Source organism: Trichechus manatus, unplaced genomic scaffold (genome assembly GCF_000243295.1).
Source record: "Trichechus manatus latirostris isolate Lorelei unplaced genomic scaffold, TriManLat1.0 scaffold00047, whole genome shotgun sequence".
In the NCBI taxonomy this organism is placed as follows: domain Eukaryota; kingdom Metazoa; phylum Chordata; class Mammalia; order Sirenia; family Trichechidae; genus Trichechus; species Trichechus manatus.
The window spans coordinates 1,922,940-1,948,527 of NW_004443983.1; the positions used below are offsets into that span (position 1 = coordinate 1,922,940).

General features: G+C 35.8%; 1 protein-coding gene across 8 annotated transcripts in view; it reads right to left on the bottom strand.

Annotated features, from left to right (window-relative positions):
- DMXL1 (Dmx like 1) overlaps nt 1–25,588 on the bottom strand; it is a 157,383-nt gene that overhangs the window by 61,026 nt on the left and 70,769 nt on the right. For all 8 annotated transcript variants that reach the window (XR_002824217.1, XR_002824218.1, XM_023731941.1 and 5 more), the window contains 11 exons: nt 21,181–21,399; nt 17,581–19,266; nt 16,355–16,462; nt 14,329–14,498; nt 13,672–13,769; nt 12,517–12,682; nt 11,329–11,590; nt 7,749–8,839; nt 7,054–7,245; nt 4,460–4,536; nt 2,316–2,443 (listed from right to left, as the gene is read on the bottom strand). Coding sequence is in view for 6 of the 8 variants with exons in the window: in XM_023731941.1 (XP_023587709.1) it covers nt 2,316–2,443; nt 4,460–4,536; nt 7,054–7,245; nt 7,749–8,839; nt 11,329–11,590; nt 12,517–12,682; nt 13,672–13,769; nt 14,329–14,498; nt 16,355–16,462; nt 17,581–19,266; nt 21,181–21,399 (4,197 nt within the window). In the remaining 2 variants the exon portion in view is untranslated. The remainder of the gene's footprint in view (nt 1–2,315; nt 2,444–4,459; nt 4,537–7,053; nt 7,246–7,748; nt 8,840–11,328; nt 11,591–12,516; nt 12,683–13,671; nt 13,770–14,328; nt 14,499–16,354; nt 16,463–17,580; nt 19,267–21,180; nt 21,400–25,588) is intronic.

Below are 25,588 nucleotides of genomic sequence, written 5' to 3' on the forward strand. Positions count from 1 at the left end.
TTGACTGCTGCTTCCACAGATGTTGACTGTGGATCCAAGTAAAATGAAATGCCTGACAACTTCAATATTTTCTTCATTTACATGTTGCTTATTGCTTGATATGTGAAGATTTTTCTTTTCTTTATGTTGAGGTATAATCCATACTGAAGGCTGCAGTTTTTGATCTTCATCAGTAAGTGCTTCAAGTCCTCTTCACTTTCAGAAAGCAAGGCTGTGTCACCTGCATATCGCAGGTTGTTAATTAGTCTTCCTTCAACTATGATGCCATGGTCTTCTTCATATAGTTCACCTTCTCAGATTATTTGCTCAGCATACAGATGGAATAAGTATGGTGAAAGGATACAACCCTGATGCACACCATTCCTGATTTTAACCCATGTAGTAGCCCCTTGTTCTGTTGAAATGACTGCCTCTTAGTCTATGTACAGGTTTCTCATGAGCACAATTAAGTGTTCTGGAATTCCCTTTGTTCACAATATTATCCATAATTTGTTATGATTCAAACAGTTGAATGCCTTTGTATAGTCAATAAAACACAGGTAAACACCTTTCTGGTATTCTCTGCTTTCAGCCAAGATCCATCTGACATTAGCAATGATATACTTTGTTCCACATCATCTTCTGAATCCAGCTTGAAGTTTTTAAATTATCTTCGGCAAAATTTTACTTCTGTGTGATATTAATGATATTGTTTGATAATTTCCACATTCTGCTGAATAACCTTTCTTTGGAATGGCCACATATATGGATCTCTTCCAGTTGGTTGGCCAGGTCTTCCAAATTTCTTGACACAGACAAGTAAGCGCTTCCACTGCTGCATCCATTTGTTGAAACATCTTAGTTGGTATTCTGTTAATTCCTGAAACCTCGTTTTTCACCAGTGTCTTCAGTGCAGCTTCGACTTCTTCCTTCAGTACCATCAGTTCCTGATCATATGCTACCTCCTGAAATGGCTGAACACTGATCAGTTCTTTCTGGTATAGTGACTCTGCATATTCCTTCCATCTTCTGATGTTTCCTCCGTTGTTCAATATTTTGCCCACAGAATCCTTCAATACTGCAGCTCAAGGCTTGAATTTTTCCTTCGGTTCTTTCAGCTTGAGAAATGCCTAATGTGTTCTTTCCTTTTTGTTTTCTAACTCCAGGTATTTGCACATGTCATTATAAAACTTTACTTTGTCTTCTCAAGCTTCCCTTTGAAATCTTCTGTTCAGCTCTTTTACTTCATCATTTCTTCCATTTGCTTTAGCTACTCAATGTTCAAGAGCAAGTTTCAGAGTCTCTTTTTGGTCTTTTCTTACATTTCTGTCTTTTTAATGAACTTTTGCTTTCTTCATGTATGATGACCTTGATATCATCCCACAACTTGTCTGGTTTTCGGTCATTAGTGTTCATTGTGTCAAATCTATTCTTGAGAAGTTCTCTAAATTCAGGTGGAATATACTCAAGGTTGTACTTTGGCTCTTGTTGACTTTTTTTAATTCTCTTCAGCTTCTATTTGAACTTGCATATGAGTAATTGATGGTCTGTTCCGCAGTCGGTCCCTGGCCTTTTTCTGACTGATGACATTGAGCTTCTCCATTATCTTTTTCCAAAGATGTAGTTGATTTGATTCCTATATATTCCATGCAGTGAGGTCCACATGAGTCACCATTTAGGTTGTTGAAAAAAGGTATTTACAATGAAGAAGACATTGGTCTTGCAAAATTCTATCATGTGATCTGCAGCATAATTTCTATTCTATCACCAAGGCCGTATTTTCCAACTACTGATCCTTCTTCTGTGTTTCCAGCTTTTGCATTCCAATTGCCAGTAATTATCAATGCATCTTGAATGCATGTTTGATCAATTTCAGACTGCAGAAGTTGGTAAAAATCTTCAATTTCTTCATCTTTGGCATTAGCGGTTGGTGTGCAAATTTGAATAACAGTTGTATTAAATGGTCTTTCTTGTAGGCATATGGATATTATCTTATCACTGGAAGTGTTGTACTTCAGGATAGATCTTGAAATGATTTTTTTGAAACTTAAAAACTTTTATAAGATTGCAATGCCATAACAAATGTCTTTCTATTATGAGAAAAGTTAAAATTTTTTAAATGATGCAACAAAACAATTGAGTTATTTTAGAATAATGATCAAGAAGTACTTATGTAAAGTAATTGTATAATTTGTAATGAGTGATGAATACTGAATTGGTGTCAATTAACAATAATTATCATGCTGCAAAACCAAACCAGACCTACTTTTTACTCATCTGACTAAAATTTTCAATAAGGTTAAGAAGAAACTCACACATATATAAATAATTTATACCTGGCCATTGAGCTGGTGATGTGTTGGGAATTACTGCTTCATCTGAGCTTCCTGTTTTCAAAGAATGTCGGTGGGGAAGCAGTACTGTCTGATATACCATTCCAGTAAACTGATTTGTTTGTAATGAACTGAGAGAAGAAAAGAGTATTTAAATCCATGACAAATTTCACATATAATACTTCTATGTTTCAGATTTAATCTCTAGGGCACCTGAAATGCAAATTTTTATTTATTCATTATACTAGACTATAAGTACTGTACTCTACAGTTCAGTGCTACATGAAAACAAAGTATCCTTTAAGTGTAAATATATACATTTTCTAAATTAAAACACATGATAGGTTTTAAGCATATTTATTTAGTGAAAGAATAAACATGAATGAGAAAACAAGATCACTATGGACCATAAGTAGCAAGCTTACACAGGGGACTCTGAAACAAAATTATCTGGTTGAGAACAAAGTTAGTTTAGGTTCAATTTGATATTTAATGGCTAGCCTGCCCTACATTAGGGACTTTACCAGATACTAGGCATATAATAAAAAACTACACCCTGAAATTTACACTTTGGGGCACGGATGTGACACAAATAAATAATTTTATCAAATTGTTTCTAAAGAAAAACCTACCCATAGGGTGCTATGTATTTCACACAATTTGGGAATTCAGGGTAAACTTCTCCAAATAAATGATATTTTAGGATTAAGTAAACAGATTAATGAACAAATAACACACAGTTGACAGAATACGGTATAATATGGTATAAAGTGCTATATCATATAATATGGTATAAAGTACTATATCACATATTAAGTAAATGAATATAATATTTAAATATAGCACATTTATCGGTTTAAATCTCATTGGTAATAGCATTTGGATAAATGTCTACATAGTTTCTCTTGGTTTACTTTCCAGCTTCAAGAGGGCAGAACAACAACAAAAAAATCTCTCCCCTATGGAAGTGAAAGGAATGTTAAAGACAACTTAATGAAAATAAAACTACACTCAATAACAAGAAAGTTAACTCTTAGAGGACTAGGGTCAAAAGAATCAAGTTGAAGCTACCTCAGAAATACATAATCAGCATGATAAACAGAGGCCATCCACAGGAAAATTCAAACACCTAAGACGAACGGAAAATCAACACCAAGGAAGGCTCACACCATACAAGAGTCAAGAAACTTAGCAAAACACCTTAACTAAGGAAGCAGACTTAACAGAACATTAAGGAAAGTAGTTTATACCCAGAGAGGGAGGGAGAAAGGGAGGGAGGGAGGGAGGGAGGAAGGAAGGAAGGAAGGAGTGACAAACAAAAAGGTTTTAAAATAAAAAAACAGAATTTTTAAATAATCTCAACCTAAATGACAGGACATTGCTGAAGAATGAATTAGTGGCTGGAAAATCAAGCTAGGATTTCTCCTGAAATGTAACAAAGAGACAGAGAAAAGGAATATATGAGAGGAAGGCTAAAAGAAAAATAAGATGGATTCACAAGTTCCAATATCTGTCTACTAGGAGAAAAATAAAACAGAGAAGAAACAATATTTGAGAAAATAAAGGCAGGGAGTTTCAAAGAACTAAAGATAGATACAGAAAGACCCCCACAGAGTGTCAAACAATATTTTTTAAAGCCTACATAAACTATAGTGAAAGTTTCGGCTGCGAAGAGAAAAGTCCTAAACAACTCATCTGTAAAATTTTTCTCAATTCCTTCAAGTCTGTTACTCTCCTCTGTGCACCCTCAACCTTGTACTATCATATTATAGTATTTATCATTTATGAACTTATACCATGCTACATGCCACTTATCTGTTTACAGGTTTGTGTTTAGCACCAGACTGATCTTAAGGAAGATCTTGTTTATTTTAAAATTCTCAATGCCTATCACAGTATGATTGGCATAAAATAAAAGACTGCTAAGTAAATTATACTGAGAAGAGTTTACCTGAGATTCATTTGCCATAAAGGCATAAGCTAAAATTTCAAAGACGAAAAGAAGTACTTAACATCTCAGTCGTATGTTTTTTTGCATTATTTTAAGTAGACTGCTGCATACAGTTTTTCTAAAGCAAAAACATACATAACTCTGAAAGCTCTCTGGTTACTATAAGCATTCTTAAATTTCACGAAAAGATACCTACCTGTAGTTATGACTACCACAAAGGCACTGATAAATACAAGCAGAAAGTGAAGCTGCTAAAGTATGCATTACATATACCTGGAAAAACAAAAACAGTAACATTATTTTTTTTAAGTATAACTTTTTTCAAGACCGAATATGAACAGAATTTTTAAAAGATGAAAAAACTATTTTGCCCTTATAAATATTTTTCTTATTTTTTTTTATAACATTCATTTCTGCCTACAGAAGTTTCACCCCAGAAAATTTAAAGAAAAAAGCACTGAAGCCTCTGACAAAAAGTATAAAACATATGTCTGCCATCTAATGTTTATTTCAAGAGCAAAGAGGAACAGATGATAGTTATCCAGTAAAGCTCAACCATGTATTAAAAGCAAGTCCTCTTACACTCAACCTGCTTTGTCCTCAAATTATGGAGAAATCAGATTGATAAATGACATCCACCTATGGACAGGCCAATGAAAAACAGGCTATCACATATCCTAGTCACCACAGAAAACAGACAGTCCCAACAGAGTGGAACATTAGAAAAGGGAGAAAATATAGGTATGAAAGATATTAACTGAAAGGCAGCAGAGTCAAATAACTGAACACGGCATGGTAAAAGCTGTAATAGCAGAACAAGGATAAAAGAGAAGTTTAAGCTAGGTAAGAAAGTAAACTATACTATAATATTAAACAAACAGGTTCTTGATCTGATTACAAAGTATGACAGTTTTTCATAAATGAGGAGTGAAAGATCAAAATGTAATTGCTATTTTCTCTTTTAATTGTTAATAAAATTAAATTTTTATTGGTGGTTGGAATTAAAGTCAAGAATATGATCGTGTAAACGAAATTGGCAAATACTATATACGGGAAATTGCAAAAAATGATGGCAACGTTTTACAGCCTCTCCCATCAAGAGGTGGAGTCTATTTCCCCACTTCTTGAATCTAGGCTGGTCTTGTGACTTGCTCCGACTAATAAAACACAGCATAAGTGGCATGTAAGTTCTCAGCCTAGGCCTCAAGAGACCTTGCAAGTTCTACTCTTGGTGTTTTTTAAGCCTCTGCAACCACCAAGTGAAGAAACCTAGGGTTGCTCACTGGAGGATGAGACACATATAACGTAGACTCTGTCAGCCCTGCGAACAGCCTGCCAACCATGAGACATGTAAATGAGGCCATCCTAGATCACCCAGTATCCAGTCAACCCACTAGCTGACCAAAGACAAATAACAAAGTCCAGTAGAGATTAGTCTTGCTGGCCCAAACCAGAAGAAATGACCAGCCATTCCACAAAATCATAAGCTAAATAAATATTGGTTGTTTTAAACCATTAACATCTCAGGGTGGTTCTTAAGCAGCAAAAACTAACTGATACACTAGGGTTATGCTATAATTAAAGTTCAGTATGGAATAAAGTTTCACTAAAAGGAGCACAATCTGAAGAAAATTAAACTCCAAACTGCATAATAAACACTTTGGGCATTTATACTACAAAGCAGTACAGGAAAAGAAGCGGTAAAATTAAATTTCCAGGGTTAACGTTTTCTAAGAGGGTAAAACTATAGGAGAGTCCATTAGCGGGCAAGCAGAAAACTGAACTGGAATGACATAGCCTGTGAGGCAGGTGAGAACCAAATGATGGGCTATGAAGAAATTTAAAAAAGGAAGAAAGAGAAAGGTAACAAAATGTGCAAAGATAGTCAAAAGTGGTCATCAAACCCAAACCAAACCCACTGCCGTCGAGTCGATTCCGACTCATAGTGACCCTACAAGACAGCAGAACTGCCCCATAGGGTTTCCAAAGCTGCAATCTTTATGGAAGCAGATTGCCACATCCTTCTCCCACGGAACGGCAACATGGTGATACTGCAAAGGATTTCAAGGTGTTGGGTCAGTAAAGATGAAATACAAAATGTGGTATTAATGATAAAGTGGAGTGATGACAGATAGGAAACAGACGCTGTGGTTGATTACATAATTATCTAGATGAACAGTTATACATCAGAATCACCTTTCTTAAAAGCACATATTCCTGAGCCTCAATCTCAGACTCATTCAGTAAGTTTGAAGTAAGCCTAAATATCTGAATTTTTAATAAGCACTCCAAGTGATTCTCCTGTAGCTGGTTCATAGATCACTGTCTAGCCTAGAGGAATGACAGGACTTCATAACATTGTAGTTAAAATATACATTTTAGTATTAACAAAGGAAAACTACTTATATATTAGGTATTTAAAAGTTCCCGTCTCTAAAAAACAGCATTTGCATATCTCTAAAATCAACATTTTGGTTAGTTAAATGTACTGTTAAGGAGTCACTCATGTATCTGCCTATATACCTCTTAGTCTTATCATAAGTTGCTAAACAAGGCTAAATAACTAGCATTTTGTAAAAGTTAAAATACCGTATAGGTTATAAGTAAAACAAGATGAGCCTTGTCTACAAATAGAAGTTTTCTTTAATTAGAATCAGTATAAACTTCGTAATATAACAATCACTACATACAGTCTGATGTTAAAATTGGTTATAGAAAACCTTAAGACTTGTCTTTTAGTTTTATCATTGCAAATAGGTAAACTAAAAGCTTGAAATAAAGCATACTTACGTTATTGTTTTGGATATCAGGATGGGGTGGCGAATCAAAGTTTACTATGGCATGCAGAATATCATGTGTTAGATTACTCAGGTGCAATAATGGATTGGCAACTACTGTTTTGGCACTGGCTGTACAAGCAAAGAGTAGAGGTACTGAGCTTTGCTCTGACAGAGGGCTAGGAAAAACTGGTTCTGATGTTTCCTTAAAAACAAAGGGGGAAAAAAAGGTTAATCAGCTATTTACAGTTATAATACATTACTTAAGTATTTCAAGGGTTTCTTTGAAAAAACTTTAAACAAATTAAAAACTAAAAGTGTAAGAGAAAGTTATAGAGCACGAGAAGGTTAACAGTCCACCAAAAACAAGTACCCTTAAATAAAATTGAAAAGTGATGTGACAATAACCTCTCTTACAGTAAACGGAAGTTCATCGTCTCACAAAGTACTCATATGAGACTGTGGAGTATGAATTCTGCAGGTTATAGGGCCTGATAGGGAATTGTCCTTAAACCACAATAAACACACAATGTTACATATTCACAACATGCAGCACCAAACAAAAGGGAACATTCCTTAAAGCAACATTAATGAAGAAAATCGAGAATTTTTATATTTAAAACAAAAGAAAATTTTAAAACAAAAAAAGCAGTATCAAAAACTTTCACACATATACTATTTTGACTAGCTATCATATACGTTACATACCTGCTGAGATTCTTGTAAAAGTAAAATCAATTCCATTCTCACTGATGCAAGACCTCCACCGTGGGATCCATGAAGTATGCAATAACTAAGAAACATCCTCAAGAGTGACTGATACTTCAAGAGCCACTGTCGTCTTTCCTGAAAATTTTCTCTTAGTTGTTTCACTTTAGTTTCGTGAGGCAAATCTTTAGCATCTTCATTTAATCTAAATTCATCTCCAGTTTCACCAAATGCAGACTGTAATTCTTCAACATCTGAACAATAGTCACAAGTTCTCTGAAGAGCTATCACTTCTTTTTCAAGCCAGTGGTATAGCTGGTAACGCAATTTTCCACCATCTATTTCATAGCCAGTAGATAAAGTACGAAGTTCTACTGTGAGAATCTTTAAACATGCTCTAAATTTCAACTGAACTGCAATTGTATCTTCTGAAGGACTTAAAATGTCATTTTCATCTAGTGTGCTCAAAGATTCTGTGTAATTAGAACTTGTTTCATCTAATTTTTTACTTATTTTTCTCTGTAAAGGTTTTAGTTCTTTCATTGAAATAGGAAGATCCTCATTTTCTTCATCATTATCACTGTCCCATTTTAACTCTAAAGAGTCATCCTGAAATACAACACTTGGTTGGCTCCAGTCAAGAGAAAGAGTGGAGTTTGATTGTTTCTCTGAGGAACCCTCTGAAGAAGATCCAAAACCATTCATCACTGACTGTGACCAACCGATAGAAGAAGATTTGCCGTCTCTGGCATCCAATTTTAATGAAGAAGGAGAACAGTCTTTACTCGTATCCAGAAAACTAGATGTTCTACAAAAAGGTTTCGTCTTTTTTATGACCTTGGGCATCTTTGACAATACTTCCAAAGCTAACATGGGACAACCAGCTTTTAAATGAGCACTGGCAGTAGTAAAAAATAATCTTCTTTCACTTAAATTAATTGTTCCTGCCAGTCCATTTTTCCCTGTTAAACTCATATACGTGGAAAACACATCAGAAGATCCAATATGACGTCTCAGCAAAAGAGGATGTGTCCTTAGATAATTGTAGAAATTAAAAACTGCAGGATTACAGGCTGACATCATGGTTTGACCTGGAAGTAAATTCATTTTGTGAGCCAAGAAAAATTCTTCCAGAGCTGAATTAGGAGTCTGTATTTGTATTGTAGTGTCCCCCACCCTCTGCCCCCCAACTATGGCATGTTTACCTACCTGGTCTTTCCACAAAATTTTATTAATAGACCACATTAATCCACGGCATTGAACAAAGACACATTTATAATGAAATGTTCTAACACAGTAGGAAAGCAAAAGCTACGTTGCTTTTCCATCTAAACAAATTTCCTTTGGCAATACTCTATGATAATTTAAAACATCTGCTTACACAGTCTTAGCTCATCTTATCCTTCTTCTCTGGATACTCCTCCTCAGTCAGCTTTGCTAGATCCTCCTCATCTTCCCTATCACTGTATGCTGAGAATGTCCTAGGGTTCAGTTGACCTCTTTTCCATCTATAACCCTGGGTAAACTCAGACAGTCCCATGACTTTAAATGCCATCTATTTGCTGATAATTTGCAAATTTCTACCTCCAGGCCCAACTTCACCCTGTAAATCTAGACTCCTGTATTCAAAGGCCTACATTAGATTTCCACTTAGCTGTACACATTCTTGCCTCAGAGCCTTTTTATTTTGTGTTCCTTTGTCCTATACCACTTTTTACCCATATATCTACATTGATTACTCACTCATTTCAGTCAGGCTCTGGCTCAAAGGTCTCCTTATCAAATAGGTTCTTTTTAATCTTAAACTACCCTCTAAAATCTGCTCTTACCTGAGTTTCCCCCACCTTACTTACCTGTTGCTCAAGCTAAAAACCCAGGAGTTATCCTTGACTCCTCTTTCCTTCACAGTCCATATTCATTCCAGTCCTGTCTAGTCAACTTTAAAATTATATCCTGAACCCAACCACTTCTCTCTGCCTCCATTCGTGTCATCCTGGTCCAAGCCACTAATATCTTTTGCCATTTTCTTCCAGAAGAAAACAATTCTCACTGGCTCTGAAAGTAAGTGATCACATACTAACCCATAAGCAACATACGCTGCTGACAAGAATATGTGTAGGTATAAGAAAATGACCTGAAAAGGCCTCTCCTTTTCCCCTTTCATTACATAGAGGGCAATTTGGAAATCTTCAGCTCAGATGGCTGGAGAGTTGAACAACTGAGTCACATGGCGTCCTCTTAAGTTTTGAAGGTAAGGCACACGACACTTGCCAATTAGATGATGCCATGTAAAAAACTATGGACTATAATTTTTTTCCAATTAGTACTCCAAATGACATGATACCTACTGCACCAGCTACCAGATACAATTTATGGAAAAGTAGCTGAAAAGCAAATTCCACCATTTTTACCTGAATTCATATAAAGAATTCCATCATATACTAGCCTCTATAAAACCTTTAGCAAAGAGGATTTCTAAAACAAAAGGCTGAAGTACATCTGAAGAGGGTACATTAAAATAATACCCTCCAGAAGAAGGAGACCCAGGAATCGGACAAGAAACTGGACTGCAGGTCTAACTGCCTCCATGAATTACTGCCTCCTTAGCCATCGGACCAGAAGAACTGTATGGTGCCCAGATAGCATTAATGAATGTTTTAATCAAGAAATCAATAGATGAATCCTGATCAAAAGGGGAAAAAATGTGGAGCAGAAATTCAAATTCTTATGGAATCCAGACTTACTGGACCCACAGAGACTGGAGGAACCCCCAAATCTATCTCTCTGAGAAAACATGAACTGAAATTATCCCCTGAAGTCATCTTTAAACTAAACAACTGTTAAGCTAAATTAGTAAAGAATGTATGCTACGAGCATTGCACTCTTTGAAAGAATTATCTGTATTAGTTCAAACTGTCAACAGTAACTCTAAAGCACAGATGAGAAGTCTGGGAATACTGAGTCCTAGTCAACAGTGGTAAAACGGTATAGGTAGTGACAGTGAGAATGGTGACACAATGTGAAGAATGTAACTAGTGTTACTGAATTGCACATGTAGAAACCGATGAATAGGTATATGTTGTACCGTGTGTTATTTTCACCAAAATGAAAATTAAAAAAATATATAATACCTTCTATCTCACTCTTCTAATGAACAATAGAGAGTTAAGGGTTCACTTAGCTTAAGATTTTCAAATCATATCACTTATGTCACCTTTCCTCACCCTGAATATATTTTTACTATAAAAATTATAAAACTGACTAACACCCACCAAAGATAAACAACAGATTTATTAGTATTTCAAAAAAGCATTTATATTCAAGCGTTGATAATATTTATGATCAACAAATCTATTTCATAAAAACAGAAACGCCAAAGTCCTTGGTTTCCAAAACATTTATCTTTTTGGGGGGAAAAAAAAAAAACCTGTATACATAACCCCGTGTCCCCAACTAAACCATAAATTCTCGGGTTATGTATTCAGCTTGTTTTGTATTACCCTCAGCACCCAAAAGTGTTCTGCACTCAGCAAGTACTCACAAAATGCTTAATCATTAACATCTTAGAAGTGCAGCTTACCATCATCCTCTCTGATAGGTTGTCTTATTAAGGTTTCCAGCGCACTACCATAATCTTCCAAAATCCAATATGCCATACTCCGAAGAAAAGGATCATAATGCATATTTATGTTCAATGAATTGAGTTCATGGACCAGAGAGTCAATTCCCAAAACTTTTTTACGTAATATAGACTTATATGTTGAAGATGTATCAAATTCAGACTCATAGAGTCTTGCTATTACAAGAGCCAACTGAATGTCATTCAGTTTCTCAAGACATACCTTAGAAAAAAAAGAAATATTGTTTATAAATAAGCAGAGGATTCTTTTGTTTTAGGGTGAACTCAATTGGCTCATTAATAAATAGAGGAACAAAAGGCTTTATTCACATCAGAAATTAGCGAGCAGGGATAATAAAACATATAGTGCTTACTTTAGAAAATCTACTTGACTATATTTATGTTAATACTTGTAAATCTATCTGCTAGTTGAAACATATATTTGTAAAACAAATCAGTTTAATAAGGAAATAGTAAATAATTCTTAATACTATCAATTCAAGCTACATATTTTGTTTTACTCTTGAAACTCTACTCTTTTCCTTCCATTCCAGCCTACAATAAATTTAACAGTTGTTTTGCATCACTTGTATGAAACACAAAAGGACAATCTGAAGTATAAGTGTTGTAATATTTTATGTGTTCATAAGTTTTATTTAAAGATGTACTAAGAAATAATCAGTTAAAATAATCAGTTAAAGAAAACAGTTAAAATGTTCATCAGATAAGTCAGAGATAGATACGGGTTCAAATATGTTTAAATTGAGAGGACAGACTTTTTTTTTTTAACCTGTTCATGAATATCCTAAAGAATCAGATCAACCACCAACCAAGACAAGGTGGTTAACCTTGTTGTTAGGTGCTGTCAAGTCAGATCCGACTCATAGTGATCCTATATAGAACAGAACAAAACACGGCCTGGTCCTGCATTATCCTCACAATCACACTATGTTTGAGGCCACTGTTAGTTTACTTAAATACAACTTGAGCTACATGACAAATTTTTAAAGGTCACAGTTAAATATCAGCTACTTTTGATATTTAGCCTTGTGTTATTTCCTTTATCATTAAGTTAAAATTAAAAAATAAAAGTTTAAGCCACAGGTAAATGCTGTCAACGCTACCGAAGAAAAAAGTTTCATTTATTACCTCAATTGCATCTCTGAGGCAACCAGCTAAAAGAAAAAATGCTGCAGAATGTTCAAATCGCTGTTTGCCTAGCAATGAAAAAGCATTCTTTAAAGCTGCTTTACGCCACCTCTCATCCTCAAAATTGTGTCCAAAAAACTGTGTCATCTTGGCATCCTTTTGAGATCTATGAAGAAAAAAAAGAAAAGTTTGGAACACAATGCTTTCATATCAAATCAATCTTACAAAGTTAGCCATTTAAAAGTTAAGAATCCATAGAAATATGGATTCATAAATTACTATATATCTGCTTCTTATCCCCGCAGAAAAGAACATTAGGTAAACATTTACTCTTTTCATATAAATCACAGAAATTATTGAAAAATATTCTTTTAATCTTCAAAGAAAACTGTATTAGCAGCAGTATGAGAAATTATTTTTATATCCATGCAAAATATATAATTTATGTTAACTTCTGTGCTATTTCACCATTTAAATCCCATCAATCACCTTTTCCCCTTGCCTGTAGTTCATCTTCGGTGATCTAAACCTAAGAAATATGCCCTGATTCAAAACAATAGAAGATATCCAGTCTCTTACAAAACTGAGTTGTTACCATGACTATGCCCTCAACATTGCTGTTCATAAAAATTCACCTGGAACTGAACATAAAACAAATGATGAACAACTTATGGCAATCATGATCACCAAGTCTTGCTAAGGAGAACTGAGAGGAGAAAAATTCTAAGTGACCTCAGCTCAGGAATGGGTTCAAGGCCCTCAACAGGGAGGCAGTTTGGATAGCCTGGCATGAGGTCTCAACAGGGCAGAGGGAAGATGTCTGTTCCAGACTCCACTAACTGATCTTCTTTCCCACCCTAGAGATCTAAGTTTTGGGTTTAGTTACTTTTGCTCCCTAAGAACACTATGCAATGTTCTTAAAATAAGCAAAAACATGGGTTTCTGGGCTGAAAAACCTGAAAAAAAACTAAAATGACCTCTTCGAATTCTTCCACTTTAGGACACACCTGGGCTTCTTCCCTGTGAAATTTCTCATTAAATATAAACATAACCAAGAATCTACATGAATCAACACCGACAAGAACAACAAAGCTTTACTTAATACACTTACACTTTTTATAAAGTTTTTAATTTTGAAGTAGTTTCCTCACCTACCTATATAACCCCCAAATCACAGCTTTCTTTTTCATTGCGAGGTAAAAAATGGCGGCATCTAAAGGATCACTCTTTCTATAAAAGGCGGCTTTTGCTACCTATAATAAGAAAATATTGGTCAAAGTTTCACAAAAACATTTTTAACTGAAAAAAATTATTTCCCTCATATATAAGGCTGGCATGCATTATTTATGTGTTCAGTAAATTTTAAAAAATTATATGAATATGAATGTATGTGTGTATATATACATGTATTCATATATTACGTGTGTGTATGTATACATATATATTATAACTACAAAAGTAATTTATGGTTGTAGCCTCTGAAGGTATAGAGGTGGGGAACAGGGCTGATGCTTTTAATTACCATCTCTTCTGTCTTATCAGACTTTTCTAAACATGTACATAAATTATTTTGTAAAAATTAAACATATACTACTAAACAAATGTGTTAACTAGAAATTTAAGAACCAGAATGTGAATTTTATAAATTATATTAATACAATATTCTGAAAATATGAAGATAATTTAAAAGCATTTCGCTGCTTTAAAAACAAAACAAAAAAAGGAGTAACAAAGTAAATACAGCATGCCATTTAGAAGTGTGCGAGAAAAAAAAAAATTAATTCATTATTACACCAAAATAAAAATGCTTACCTTTTCTATACATCTGCGTAAGTTGCGTGTATTCCGGACCCACCACCCTACACCCATAGCTCTTAGCTCAGACCAAGTGGGATCATCTTTTTGCATTGCTGGCAACATGTTCAGCAGTTCTTCTTCTGCTACTGAATGAAATGCCCAGGCAAAATGACTAGTAGACAGGCCTGAAGAAATGTAAATGATGTTTATATGAAGTATAGACATGATTGTGTAATGATTATTAGAAATATTTGTTCCATATTTGAAATGCAAATGTCTGAACTTTATATGAGACTCACAGAGTTACAATTAATTATCTAAAATTAGTAGAGTATGGATTATTTTTTCTTTGCTTCTCCAAACAACTCTATCACTTCAGTATTTTCTAAAATGTGCATATATTTTCTCCAATTAAAACATCTTTCAAGAAAAGGTAAGAAAAAATGCTTACGACAAATGCCACTGTGCTGCAGTATTTTTATTCTCTAGCTATTACTCACGATCCTTTTTAGAAAATTAGAAACATCTAAGCATTATTCTACTGGCATATTTATCTCTTCAAAGCTGCTTCTCACCTTTTTTGGTCAACATTTGCTTTATAGATTAATTCCACTGAATCAGAAAGGCATTAGCTTGGTAAACTGAGCGTAGCTCTACAAAGACTCTGAAATCAGGATGTATATATTCAATTGTAGATCCACCACTAACTGTACAACCTTGAGAAAGCTGCTTTATCTTACTGTTTCTTCATTTATAAAATGTGAATAATTACGGCAGCTACCTTATACTTTTGTGAGGATTAAGTAAAATAATATAGTTAAAGCATTTAGAATAGAATCTAGCACATAATAAATACTATTATCTCATATCACTATATTAATAAGATACTTTACATCAGCAATTCTCTCAAACTACTGGTCAACAAAGGTGTTTATTGTTCAGTTTCTATTTTCTCTCTTCACAATACATTTTGTTTAGTATTACACTTAAGCCTGAGTAAAATAAATGATTAATCACAAGGTGTGACTTTCACATATTTTGACATAATTATGGCCTCAGATTTTTAACCTGTGCCAAGAAATCTGAAATACTCACTATACCCAAGTCTGGAAATAAAGAAATAGGAAAAAACAAACAAAAAACTTATGTTCTGAATGGACTATTATTCTAAATTATTTTTCAATTTCTATTACTTCCTAACCTAGTTCAGTAATTTTTTATAAATAATGAAAGGATGTGATATAGAAATTTAAGGTTTGCTTTTCCAAAGCTAAATAAAAAATGGGGAGAAGAAAGAAGTAGGGAGAGAAACAAAACAGCAGTGAAGAAAAAGATAAAAGAGCCAGAGCCAGAGACCAACAGACAGCAGTTGAGTCCCAATAACACTCTTTGAAGCTGTAGATCCAATAATGCTGGAAACCAGCTCTATTCCTTGAACTTCCTGGGTACTGGAGCCAATAAATATCCTGTTTTGTTTAAGTTTATTTAAGTGGGATTTCTGACACTTATAACTGTATGAATCACAACCAATAGTATATCAGAGTATCTGAAATATACTAATGTTATTAAACGAATATCTGAAATATGCACCAGTAGAACTTTTGTGGATGGCTGCATTTTTATGTTCTATGTTCTGTACAAAACATTTAAATATAGGTATAAATTATTTTATAACAAAAAAGTTAATTAAATTTTGGGGAAAAAAGTTGAATTTAGATAAATGTCAAAAAGGAAAATGTGAAGAAAAAATTAAAGAGAATGAAATGACACTAAATTGGCCTTTATTACATGATGCATTTGAAAACATAATACAGAATTTATTTGCCCAACATCTATTTCTTCATTAAGTCTTTTCATCTAGAAATAAAAATTCCAATGTTTTAAGCAAAGAATATTTTGTAAGTGGAAATAAACATTTTTAAAAGAAATTAAGGAGACTTAAGTATATGTCAAATTTGTCGGCATTACGATGTCTGGGCAAAAACAAGCTAAAAGTCTTCATCTACTCTCCTTCCTTTTAATAGATTATTACCCAAATTACCTTGGTGAAGGAGTTGAGCTCGATAGGCTGGAAGAGAAGTTGTAAGAAAAGTATGGAGTCGAACAGCCAAAAGAAATTTTAATCCACATTCATCAAGAGTTTCTCCACCTATAACCAGGAGAAAAAAAAAAAAGTATTTACTTATTTTTATTTGTAAAATAAAAAACATTTTATTAAACAAAACACAAGTAAACGTTAATAATTTTGGCAATCAGCATATGTTTCAGCAATAAATATAGGATCAAACATTCTTAAACTGACAAGAGTTAGCAGTCTAAACATTATTTTTCTTTTTTCTACACAACTGTATATCACAGAAAAAGTAGTATAGTTAAGTAATTGGAAAAATAATAAAGAGAATGAATTAATTCAGGGTTGATGACAGTTTTTATAATCTGAACTCCTCTGAATAGAATCCTGTTTAAATAACGTATGACACAATATAACAATAGTTTAACTTTCTCTGTGGCATATAATACAATAATATTCTCCAGATTGATTCAGATCATCTATCTATCCCAATAATCTGCTGCTAACACTGGGAAGTTATGGTTACATGGAAGAAGGGCTTGATTTTTACTCCAAACAATTCGAACCCCAAACACCTATAATTTATTCACATAAAAATTAGTATCTATTAGTAATACCTCTTTTACTATAAGCGTCAAGATTCAAAACCAACTTAATATACCCCATATTTTCCTTTCAATTTAGTTCAAAGGGTACGTCCTACTGACCTACATCTGGTGTACAAGGCTGGTCTTATTAATTTCAGACCTTATTTGCAATTTGGTGGGAATTCTACATTCAAATTTGTTCATAACTCAGGAGACTAAAGAAGAAAAAAACGTCCCTGGTTGAGGAAAAAAAATCTAATTTTATCATACTTATATTTGTTGTTCAAGGTAGGACGATATATTGTTAACTCAAGCATTCTGGAAGAAAATACTCTTAATATTTAAAAATCAAATTATAACTCTTAACAGTAGGTATTACAAAATGAGGAAAAAATAGAAAACACTTTATTTTCAGGTACCTAAAATAATTATTTAATAAAAATCTAAGGGTATATTAAAATTGTATTGCTGTGAAGGCAGCAATGGTGATTTAAATAACCTTCATGGGCATTATTTTTACAAAAAGTTGTTTAAGATTATTTTCTGTGAAAATAAGTAAAGATACTATCATCGGCTTTTCCTCCAATCCTGTACAGAATTTAGTTTTACCTTGGCTTTTGTCTCTGCTTTCTCCAATATCAGTGCTTGTAGTTGCAATTGTATCTGCTAAGGCCATTAAAGACATCTGCTCCATCCGGCTGAGTCCTGGTAAGCTAGAATGAAGCAAGTGGCCAGAAAGAACCTGAGCATGCTCAGGACCAAAGTAAGTTGGACTGTACTGTGAAAGGTCAATAATCCTGGGCTTTGCATTTTCTTCATCTGCTTCTAACACATGACTATCAGAAATTAGAGCTGAAATCTGAAAAAGCTCATTATAACTTTCATTTGACAACTGGTTTGATTTATTCAAGGTACTCTGGTTACTAGATTTCTCCAAGGCTGGATAACAACTATCATCATCTGCTGCAAGTAAAGCATATAAAGGAAGTGGAGGGACAGAATCTATTTCTGTGTAATCTGTATTTTCACTCTTGTTGAATGCTTGGGGGTCTCTAGTAGTGCTTCCACTAGCACTGATGGTGAGAGACCTGAGGCGGCGTTCATGATTGGATTCAGCTTCATTCAGAGCCACAACTTCCCCAGCAATGCACTTGACAAGATGAGACAAGATGGCCTTTGCTCTCCGAACTTTGCCGAGATCCATGAGTTCCAAAAGCTGCAAGGGATGGTACTGAGGTAAAGTTGGGGAAAGCGCATGGGCTGCTTCAAAAAGACCTGAATCTTCCATATCCACTGAAGGATCGAATGCAGTTTTCTTTCCACAGATTTTCTGTGCAAGACTGGTCATGGATCGAGTCAGAGTTTTCTTTGGAGGATGCAATCCAGAACTTGATGAATTACTCTGCTTTATTAAACTTATTATAGATGGAGTGCTCCCATTGTATGAATCTGTTATAACAGCTTCTTGTTTAGAAGATGGCTGCCACTGGGAATATACATGCATTTCACAGTCCATTCCTACGACAAGGATACCATCACGAACCCATGATAAAGAAACAGGAAAAGGTGGGGAGCCTTCTACAGAAGAAACCAAGTCTACACTTCGTAACAGTACAAACTTGGAAAGAGGCACAACTTTAGTACTCTCCCAGAGTGGAAATGCCAGGCTTTCCTTACCAGTCTGTTCTTGTACTTTGCCAGCCAGGGGTCCATACATAAAAAGTTTTGATCCAATTCCTACAGTCAGGATATGAGAACCATCTTCTCTAGACATCCAGTCTAAGTGAACTAAGTGCTTTGTGTTTGATGTGATAATCTCTTTACTGGATAAATACACCTCTTGTTTATTATAGGCTACTAAATTGCTATCAATACTAATGCCAGAATCTAACACTGTGCTTAACTCATCTAAATGAATTGTCTGTTCTAGAATCCAACATGAACCTCCTGTAGACTCACATTCAAAAATACTTACATGCATCATAAAGTCCTGAGAAGATCTACTATTATATGCAGGCTGCTTATAAGCTACTGCTAAACGATTTGTGTGTGCACAGCTAACTTCTACAGGCCTACCAGGTACAGTTATACTACTATTGCTCTGAAGTCCATCTTCGATAAGTAATGGCCATTCTTCCCAAATGTATACAAGATCCATTTTGCCATTCTGTGATGTAGCAGATTCTACACCTGTTACTCTGCATCTCCAGAATCTTACTTTCTCATCTGAGCATGAAGTTGCCAATAAATAAGGAGCACTGCATACAGGATATATGGAAGAAGAACTCAGATGCCCTAAAATGAAAATAATACATTAACAAAAAATCAAATTTGGTTACATACTTTTGTTTTCATGTACTAAAGGTTTTAGTGCTTTTGTATGAACTACTTTTAAGAACATGACAGACTACATATATTTTGTATTTTAAGGGTCAACAAGATCACGAAGAGTCTTTTAATGGGGACAAAAAGATACATAAGAAGGACAATATCATCAAAACCTAGAACCAAAAGGGAATTCAATTTAATTAATAAATAATTGACTTCAATTTTTTCATTTTATAGGTAAGAACTCTTGACCAAACACATTAAATATCTTGTGCCCAAATTCAATAGCTAGACTACAACAGAATGAGAAAACCTGAGTTCTAGTCCTGATTCCCAACCCAGCATTCTTCTCACAACTCTGCTACTTTTATATAGCATTATAAATCTCACTTTAAAGGTAACAATATATTTTTTTTAAATTTTTCAACATTCACTGGCTGCTTCTCTTTCATATTTTTCAATACAACTGAGAATGGCCCGTGCTTACCTAAGTACTAAATGGTCACTTTACAGGGCCCTTCATGATTGAGATATATTTAATAATTGACTCTGAAAAGATTCCTAAGTGGGACTTAACATTTGCTTAGGCTTAATATAATCATATGCTCTTAACTTTGTTTCTTAAACCAGAAGCCAGTGAACTTTTTCTTAAAGGGCCAAATAGTAATAACTATTTTAGGCTCTGCTATTCACAGGGTCTCTGTCACAACCACTCAGCTCTGCCACTGCAGCATAAAAGCAGTCATCCACAATAGTAAATGAATGTGTGTGGCAGTGTTCTAATCAAACTTATTTACAAAAGCAGGTACCTGCCCTGTAGCTGATGCCCTGAATTTGGACTCCTAACCTACCTTACTGTGAGGAAATAAATTTCTCTTTGTTAAAGCCATCAAAAAAAAAAAAAAAAAAAAAAGGTACCTAGCCACTGTCCTAAATTATTAAACATAAACTACTAATTAAGATATAGAATTGTTGTATAGAATATTTATCATTTTTTAAAAGTACATTTCAACATAATTATAGTGAAAGTTTTTTTAAAAAGTCAAAAGGAATACAGTAATATTGCAAAATGACAAAATTAGCATCATCCATTATCACTATCATTCAGAAAAGATTAAGTGCCTGAAGTAATAACAACATGGATAAATGAAAAGCACTCAAAGTAATCAGGCAAAAAAATAAATAAATAAAGACAAGAGTAGCAGAAAACAACAAAGACCCATATTTGACTATAAAAGTGAAAGAACTGGAAGATAAAAAGATGGACTTTGTCTTGGTATTCTTGATACCTTACAACAGTGGTTCTTGATCGTTTTGTGTACGAGAGAATCACCTGAAGGCTTGTTAAAACACAGTGCTGGCCCCACTACAGAGTTTGTGATTCAGTAGGTGTGGGGTGTGGCCCAAGAATTTTCATTTTTAACAAGCTCCCAGATGATGTTGATCCTACTGGTCTAGGGACCACACTCTGAGAACCACTCTCCTAGAATAAAGATGACAAATATATAGCATGAACCACACACTTAAGAATTCTTCTTAGTGCATGGCTCCAGATAGCCACTACCAGTATTATCAGAGTTGGCAAATAAGGTGCAACCTACTTGCCATCTGTGCCCTAGAAACTTTCAGTTTGTCTTCCAGAAACACAATGACAATATTTTAGAAATCAATATTTATGACGAAAATTGGCTGACAAATACCAGAATAATCTGAAAACATAATGAAAAATTTAAATTTTCAGTGTAAGGTACTTTAATAGAATCTTTCCATTTGTGCTTCTGTGTGGATTTAAAAGCAGCAGCTGCACATATTTTTAAAATACTTGGTAAACACTCAAGGGTTCCAAAGTTTGATTAGTCTCTTTCCACAGAATTTACAAACCTGCTGATGGCTTAACACTTATTATCTCAACTCCTTCTGGTAAATTAAACTCTTGGCTATAAACCATTTCTGAAGAAAGGGTCAACTTGCTGGTACTTTGGAGATTTGCTCTGCAAGCCTGATACTTCTGTGAAAAAGCAGGTGGGCTATTCTCTGGAGAAGAATAATGATCTTCTGGTTGCCAAACTGCTTCAGGTATTTTTGTATCTATTTTTTCATCTAAAAAACATAAAAAAGAACCAATAACTGGGAGAAAAACCCTATAAATATCACAATCGCAGACAAATTAAACATTTTATAATTCACAACTGCCTAATAAAAGAAGAGATTTCTAGCAACATGGCACTCTAGGCAGAAGCACCACGTCGCCCTTCCACAGCAAAGATCCAAAAAACTAAGCCAAACAGAGAAAACAGCAATCCTGAAACCCTAAAACATCAAACGAAGAGATAAAGAACTCAGCCAAGCACCAAACGGAGTGAAAAACTGATGCAGAACGGACAGCAAGGAGAGATTCATGCAGAGGTCCCCTATCATCTAACGCAGTGCGGATCCGCCACCGTGGACTCCTATCAAAGACCAGCAAATAGGGGGTATGAGAAAGCACCTTCATGGAGCTTCCAGCAGGAGACAGAACAACTGGTAACTGGCGATATATGCTTTACCACCCCCTACACTTCTTTACCCCACTCGGCCTCCTCTGCTTCCCGTGGCCACAGTCTCCTGGCCGGGAAGCACTGGCTGCTTGAATTCCATCTGCCCGCACTGGCCAACTCCTTGGGTGCCATTTTTTGGCTGCTGGTGTTGCTTATTTCCGCTTCTTTTGATTCCTTCCTTACCTCTCACCATCTCCCCCTCCTTTCGCTCAAATACCTGGCTCCGTGCGCCATCTACACTTCTTCCTGGGGGGCTGCAGAGCTCTGTTCAAGTGTGGAGCTGCTTCCCGGCCTGTACTACCACGCAACTGGGATCCCGGGGCTTTATTTGGTATGTTTGTTTTGAAATGTTTGTTTGTTTGTTTTTCTTTTCTCAAGTTGGGGGCCCGTTCTGGCCGGGCAGTACTACATGGCTTGGAACCTACCCCCTCAGTTGCACAGACGCGCATAGGGATCCCTGAGGGCATTTCTTTTCTCAAGTTTTTCTTTTTTTAATCCTGTTTTTTTCGGTAAGCTCTAATTGTTCTTTTTGTTTTCTTTTCCCTCTTTTTCCCTTTTTGTCTTTCTTCATTACTCAGTTTCTTGTCTCTCTATACCTTCCTTCTCTTCCTGTCCCCTGAATACCTGGTGCTGAATACCTCTATGCCTTCTAGCCAGGCTGTACTTCAACGTCTGGGAATAACTTCTCCAGACCTCACAGCCGCACTGGTGGGATCCCTGGGAGCTTTGCTGCTTTTTTCTTTCTAATTATTATTTATACATCCTTTTCATTTTTTTCTTCCTCTTCCCCATTTTGTTTTTCTCCATTTCATAGTCTCTCATCTCTCCACTCCAATGGCAAGCTCCCCTAGCACTTTTTTTTGTTTGTTTGTATGTTTTTGGCTCCCGTTCATCTCTCCTCTCTCCTATACCCATCTTAGCTCCACACATCACAATCTCCCCCTCCATACTGCCTACCTGTGCTGTGTGCTTAACATCACACCACCAAGCAGCACAGGCATGGCCTACCGGAACCTGCCCTGCACTGATTACCGACCCGCCCTGGTGGCTGTAGTAAGTGCCACAAACAACCCATCTCAGCAACTCCTCTTCAGCTATACCTGCCCTGCTGTACCATATCTGAGGGACTGATCCTATGAATTGGAGAAGGAAGCAAAAAGTATCATGCCCACAGACGAGCAAACAACAAAGAACACACAACCCGCCTGCTCAGACATAGCCAAATTAAAAAAAAAAAAGGACGAAACAAACAAATCTACAATCAATAAATAAGAAAAATAATTACCGAATGCCCCAAAGACAGCAGACAATAACAAAACATTTCAGACAATAACAAAACGTTTACAAAAACAGGACAGGATGGTTCCAATACGTGTCCAAAATAAAACACCAAATGACTTTCCAGTGGAATAAAAGGCACTAGAACAATCTGATACGGAATTCAAATCTCCAATACTCAGAACTAGACAAGAATTGAAGCAAAAAGCAGATAAAAATGAGGAAAAAATAGACAAATTCATGGAAAAGGCAGACAAATTCATGGAAAATACAGACAAAAAAATGGAAGAATTCAGGAAAATAATTCAGGAACAAAATATAAAAACATAAATTCACAACTATAAATTATACAAAAACAACAATTAGAAATCTAAAAGATAAACAACAAGATTTCAGAAATGGACAGTGTCATAGAAGGGCTGAGGAGCAAATGTGAAAACAGTGGAAGACAGGATCAGCGAAATTGAAGACAAACACTTGGATACAACTCTGTTCGAGGAAAACTCAGAAAAAAGAACAAAGAAAAATCAAGAGACCCTGAGAATTACGTGGGATACAATCAAAAGCAAAAAACTGCGAGTGATCGGAGTTCCAGAAAAGGGGGAGAAAACAGAAAACACAGAGAGGATCACTGAAGAACTGCCAACAGAAAACTTCCCCAATATCATGAAAGATGAAAAGCTGGCCATCCAAGAAGCTCAACGAACTCCATATAGGACAGACCTCAAAAGAAAATCACCAAAGCATATCATAATCACACTCGGAAAAAACCAAAGACAGACAAAGAATCCAGAGAGCAGAGCGTGAAAAACAAGTCACATACAGAGGAGAAACGATAAGACTGAGCTCAGATTACTGGGCAGAAATCATGCAGGCAAGAAGGCAATGGGATGACATATACCAGCCAGATACCAATCTAGGAAATGAACTCTCAAGGACTATCCAAAACCAAAAGAAATAAAACAGGGAATCGGAGCAGTTCATCTGTAAATGACAACAATATCAGAACAATAAAGGAGAGAAAAAACAGTGTAGGTATAGAACCTTCTAATGGACAGAAAGACAAGGTGATACCAAGTAATAATACACTGCTCTGAACTGAGGAAGGTAAGGGTAAATTTCACGGTAACCATAAAGAAAGTTAACAAATATATCATAAAAATAAAGAGGAAAAACACAAAGTCACAGCAAAAACAAAACCTACAAAAACAAAAGAAATGGGAAAAAAAAATCCACAAACAAAAGGAATTCAGCACAGGAGAGTAAAAAAAGACAAAGAAAACGTCAGCACCACAAAAGAAAGCACTACAAAATGACAGCAATAAACACATCTATCGATAATTACACGGAATGTAAATGGACTCAATGTACCCCTAAAGAGACAGAGAGTGTTAGAATGGATAAAAAAAAAACAGGATCCATCAATATGCTGTCTACAAGAGACACACCTTAGAAACAAAACGTGAATTTATTAAAAACCAAAGGTTGGAAAAAATATATCAAGCTAACAACTACCAAAAAAGAGTAGGAATGGTGTCATGCTTTGAATTATGTCCCCCAAAAAATGTGTGTATCAGTTTGACTGGGCCCTGATTCCTGGTACTGTGTGATTTCCTGTATGTCCAAAACCTGCCTTTATGATGTTAATGAGGGAGGATGGGTAGCTGTTGTGTTAGTAAGGCAAGACCTGATCTATAAGACTGGATTGTGTCCTGAGGCAATGTCTTAAGATATAAAAGACAGAAGTTAGAAGTGACACGGGGGTACCTCATACCATCAAGAAAGCAGTGCCCGGAGCAGAAAGCATCCTTTGGACAGGGGTCCCTGCGCCGAGAAGCTCCTAATCCGGGGGAACACTGATGAGAAGGCCGAGAGAGAGAAAGCCTGCCCCTGAAGCTGACACCCTGAATTTGGACTTTTAGCCTACTTTACTGTAAGGAAATAAAATTCTCTTCGCTAAAACCACCCACTTGTGGTATTTCTGTTATGGCAGCACTAGATGACTAAGACAGAATTTGGTACCGAGAGAGTGGGGTGCTGCTCTAACAGATACCTAAAATGTGGAAGTGATTTCAAATCTGTGAATGGATAGACGTGCGGCAGTGACAGAGGACCAGCAACAGCAGAGAACCTACGGCAGTAGAGAAGCGGCGGCAGAAGAGAACCAACAGCAGCAGAACCAGGAGACCACTGCAAGGCAGCAATGGAGCCGACCCACAGAACGAGAGAGCTGAGTGCCTGTGCGCAGGAGGATTCCTGGCGGAGTGGGGTACTTATTGGTGGAGCTAGGCTTGCCGACCCACGGATCAAGAGAGCTGAGTGCCTGTGTGCATGAGGATTTCTGGCGGAGTGGGGTGCCTCTGGGCACTTACCAGTGGAGCTACTGAGCTCTGGAACACTTGCCCCAGCAGGGCACATGTGGGCATGAGGCCCAAGGGCCAAGAGGTCATAGGAAGCAGAAGCTGAAGAGACAA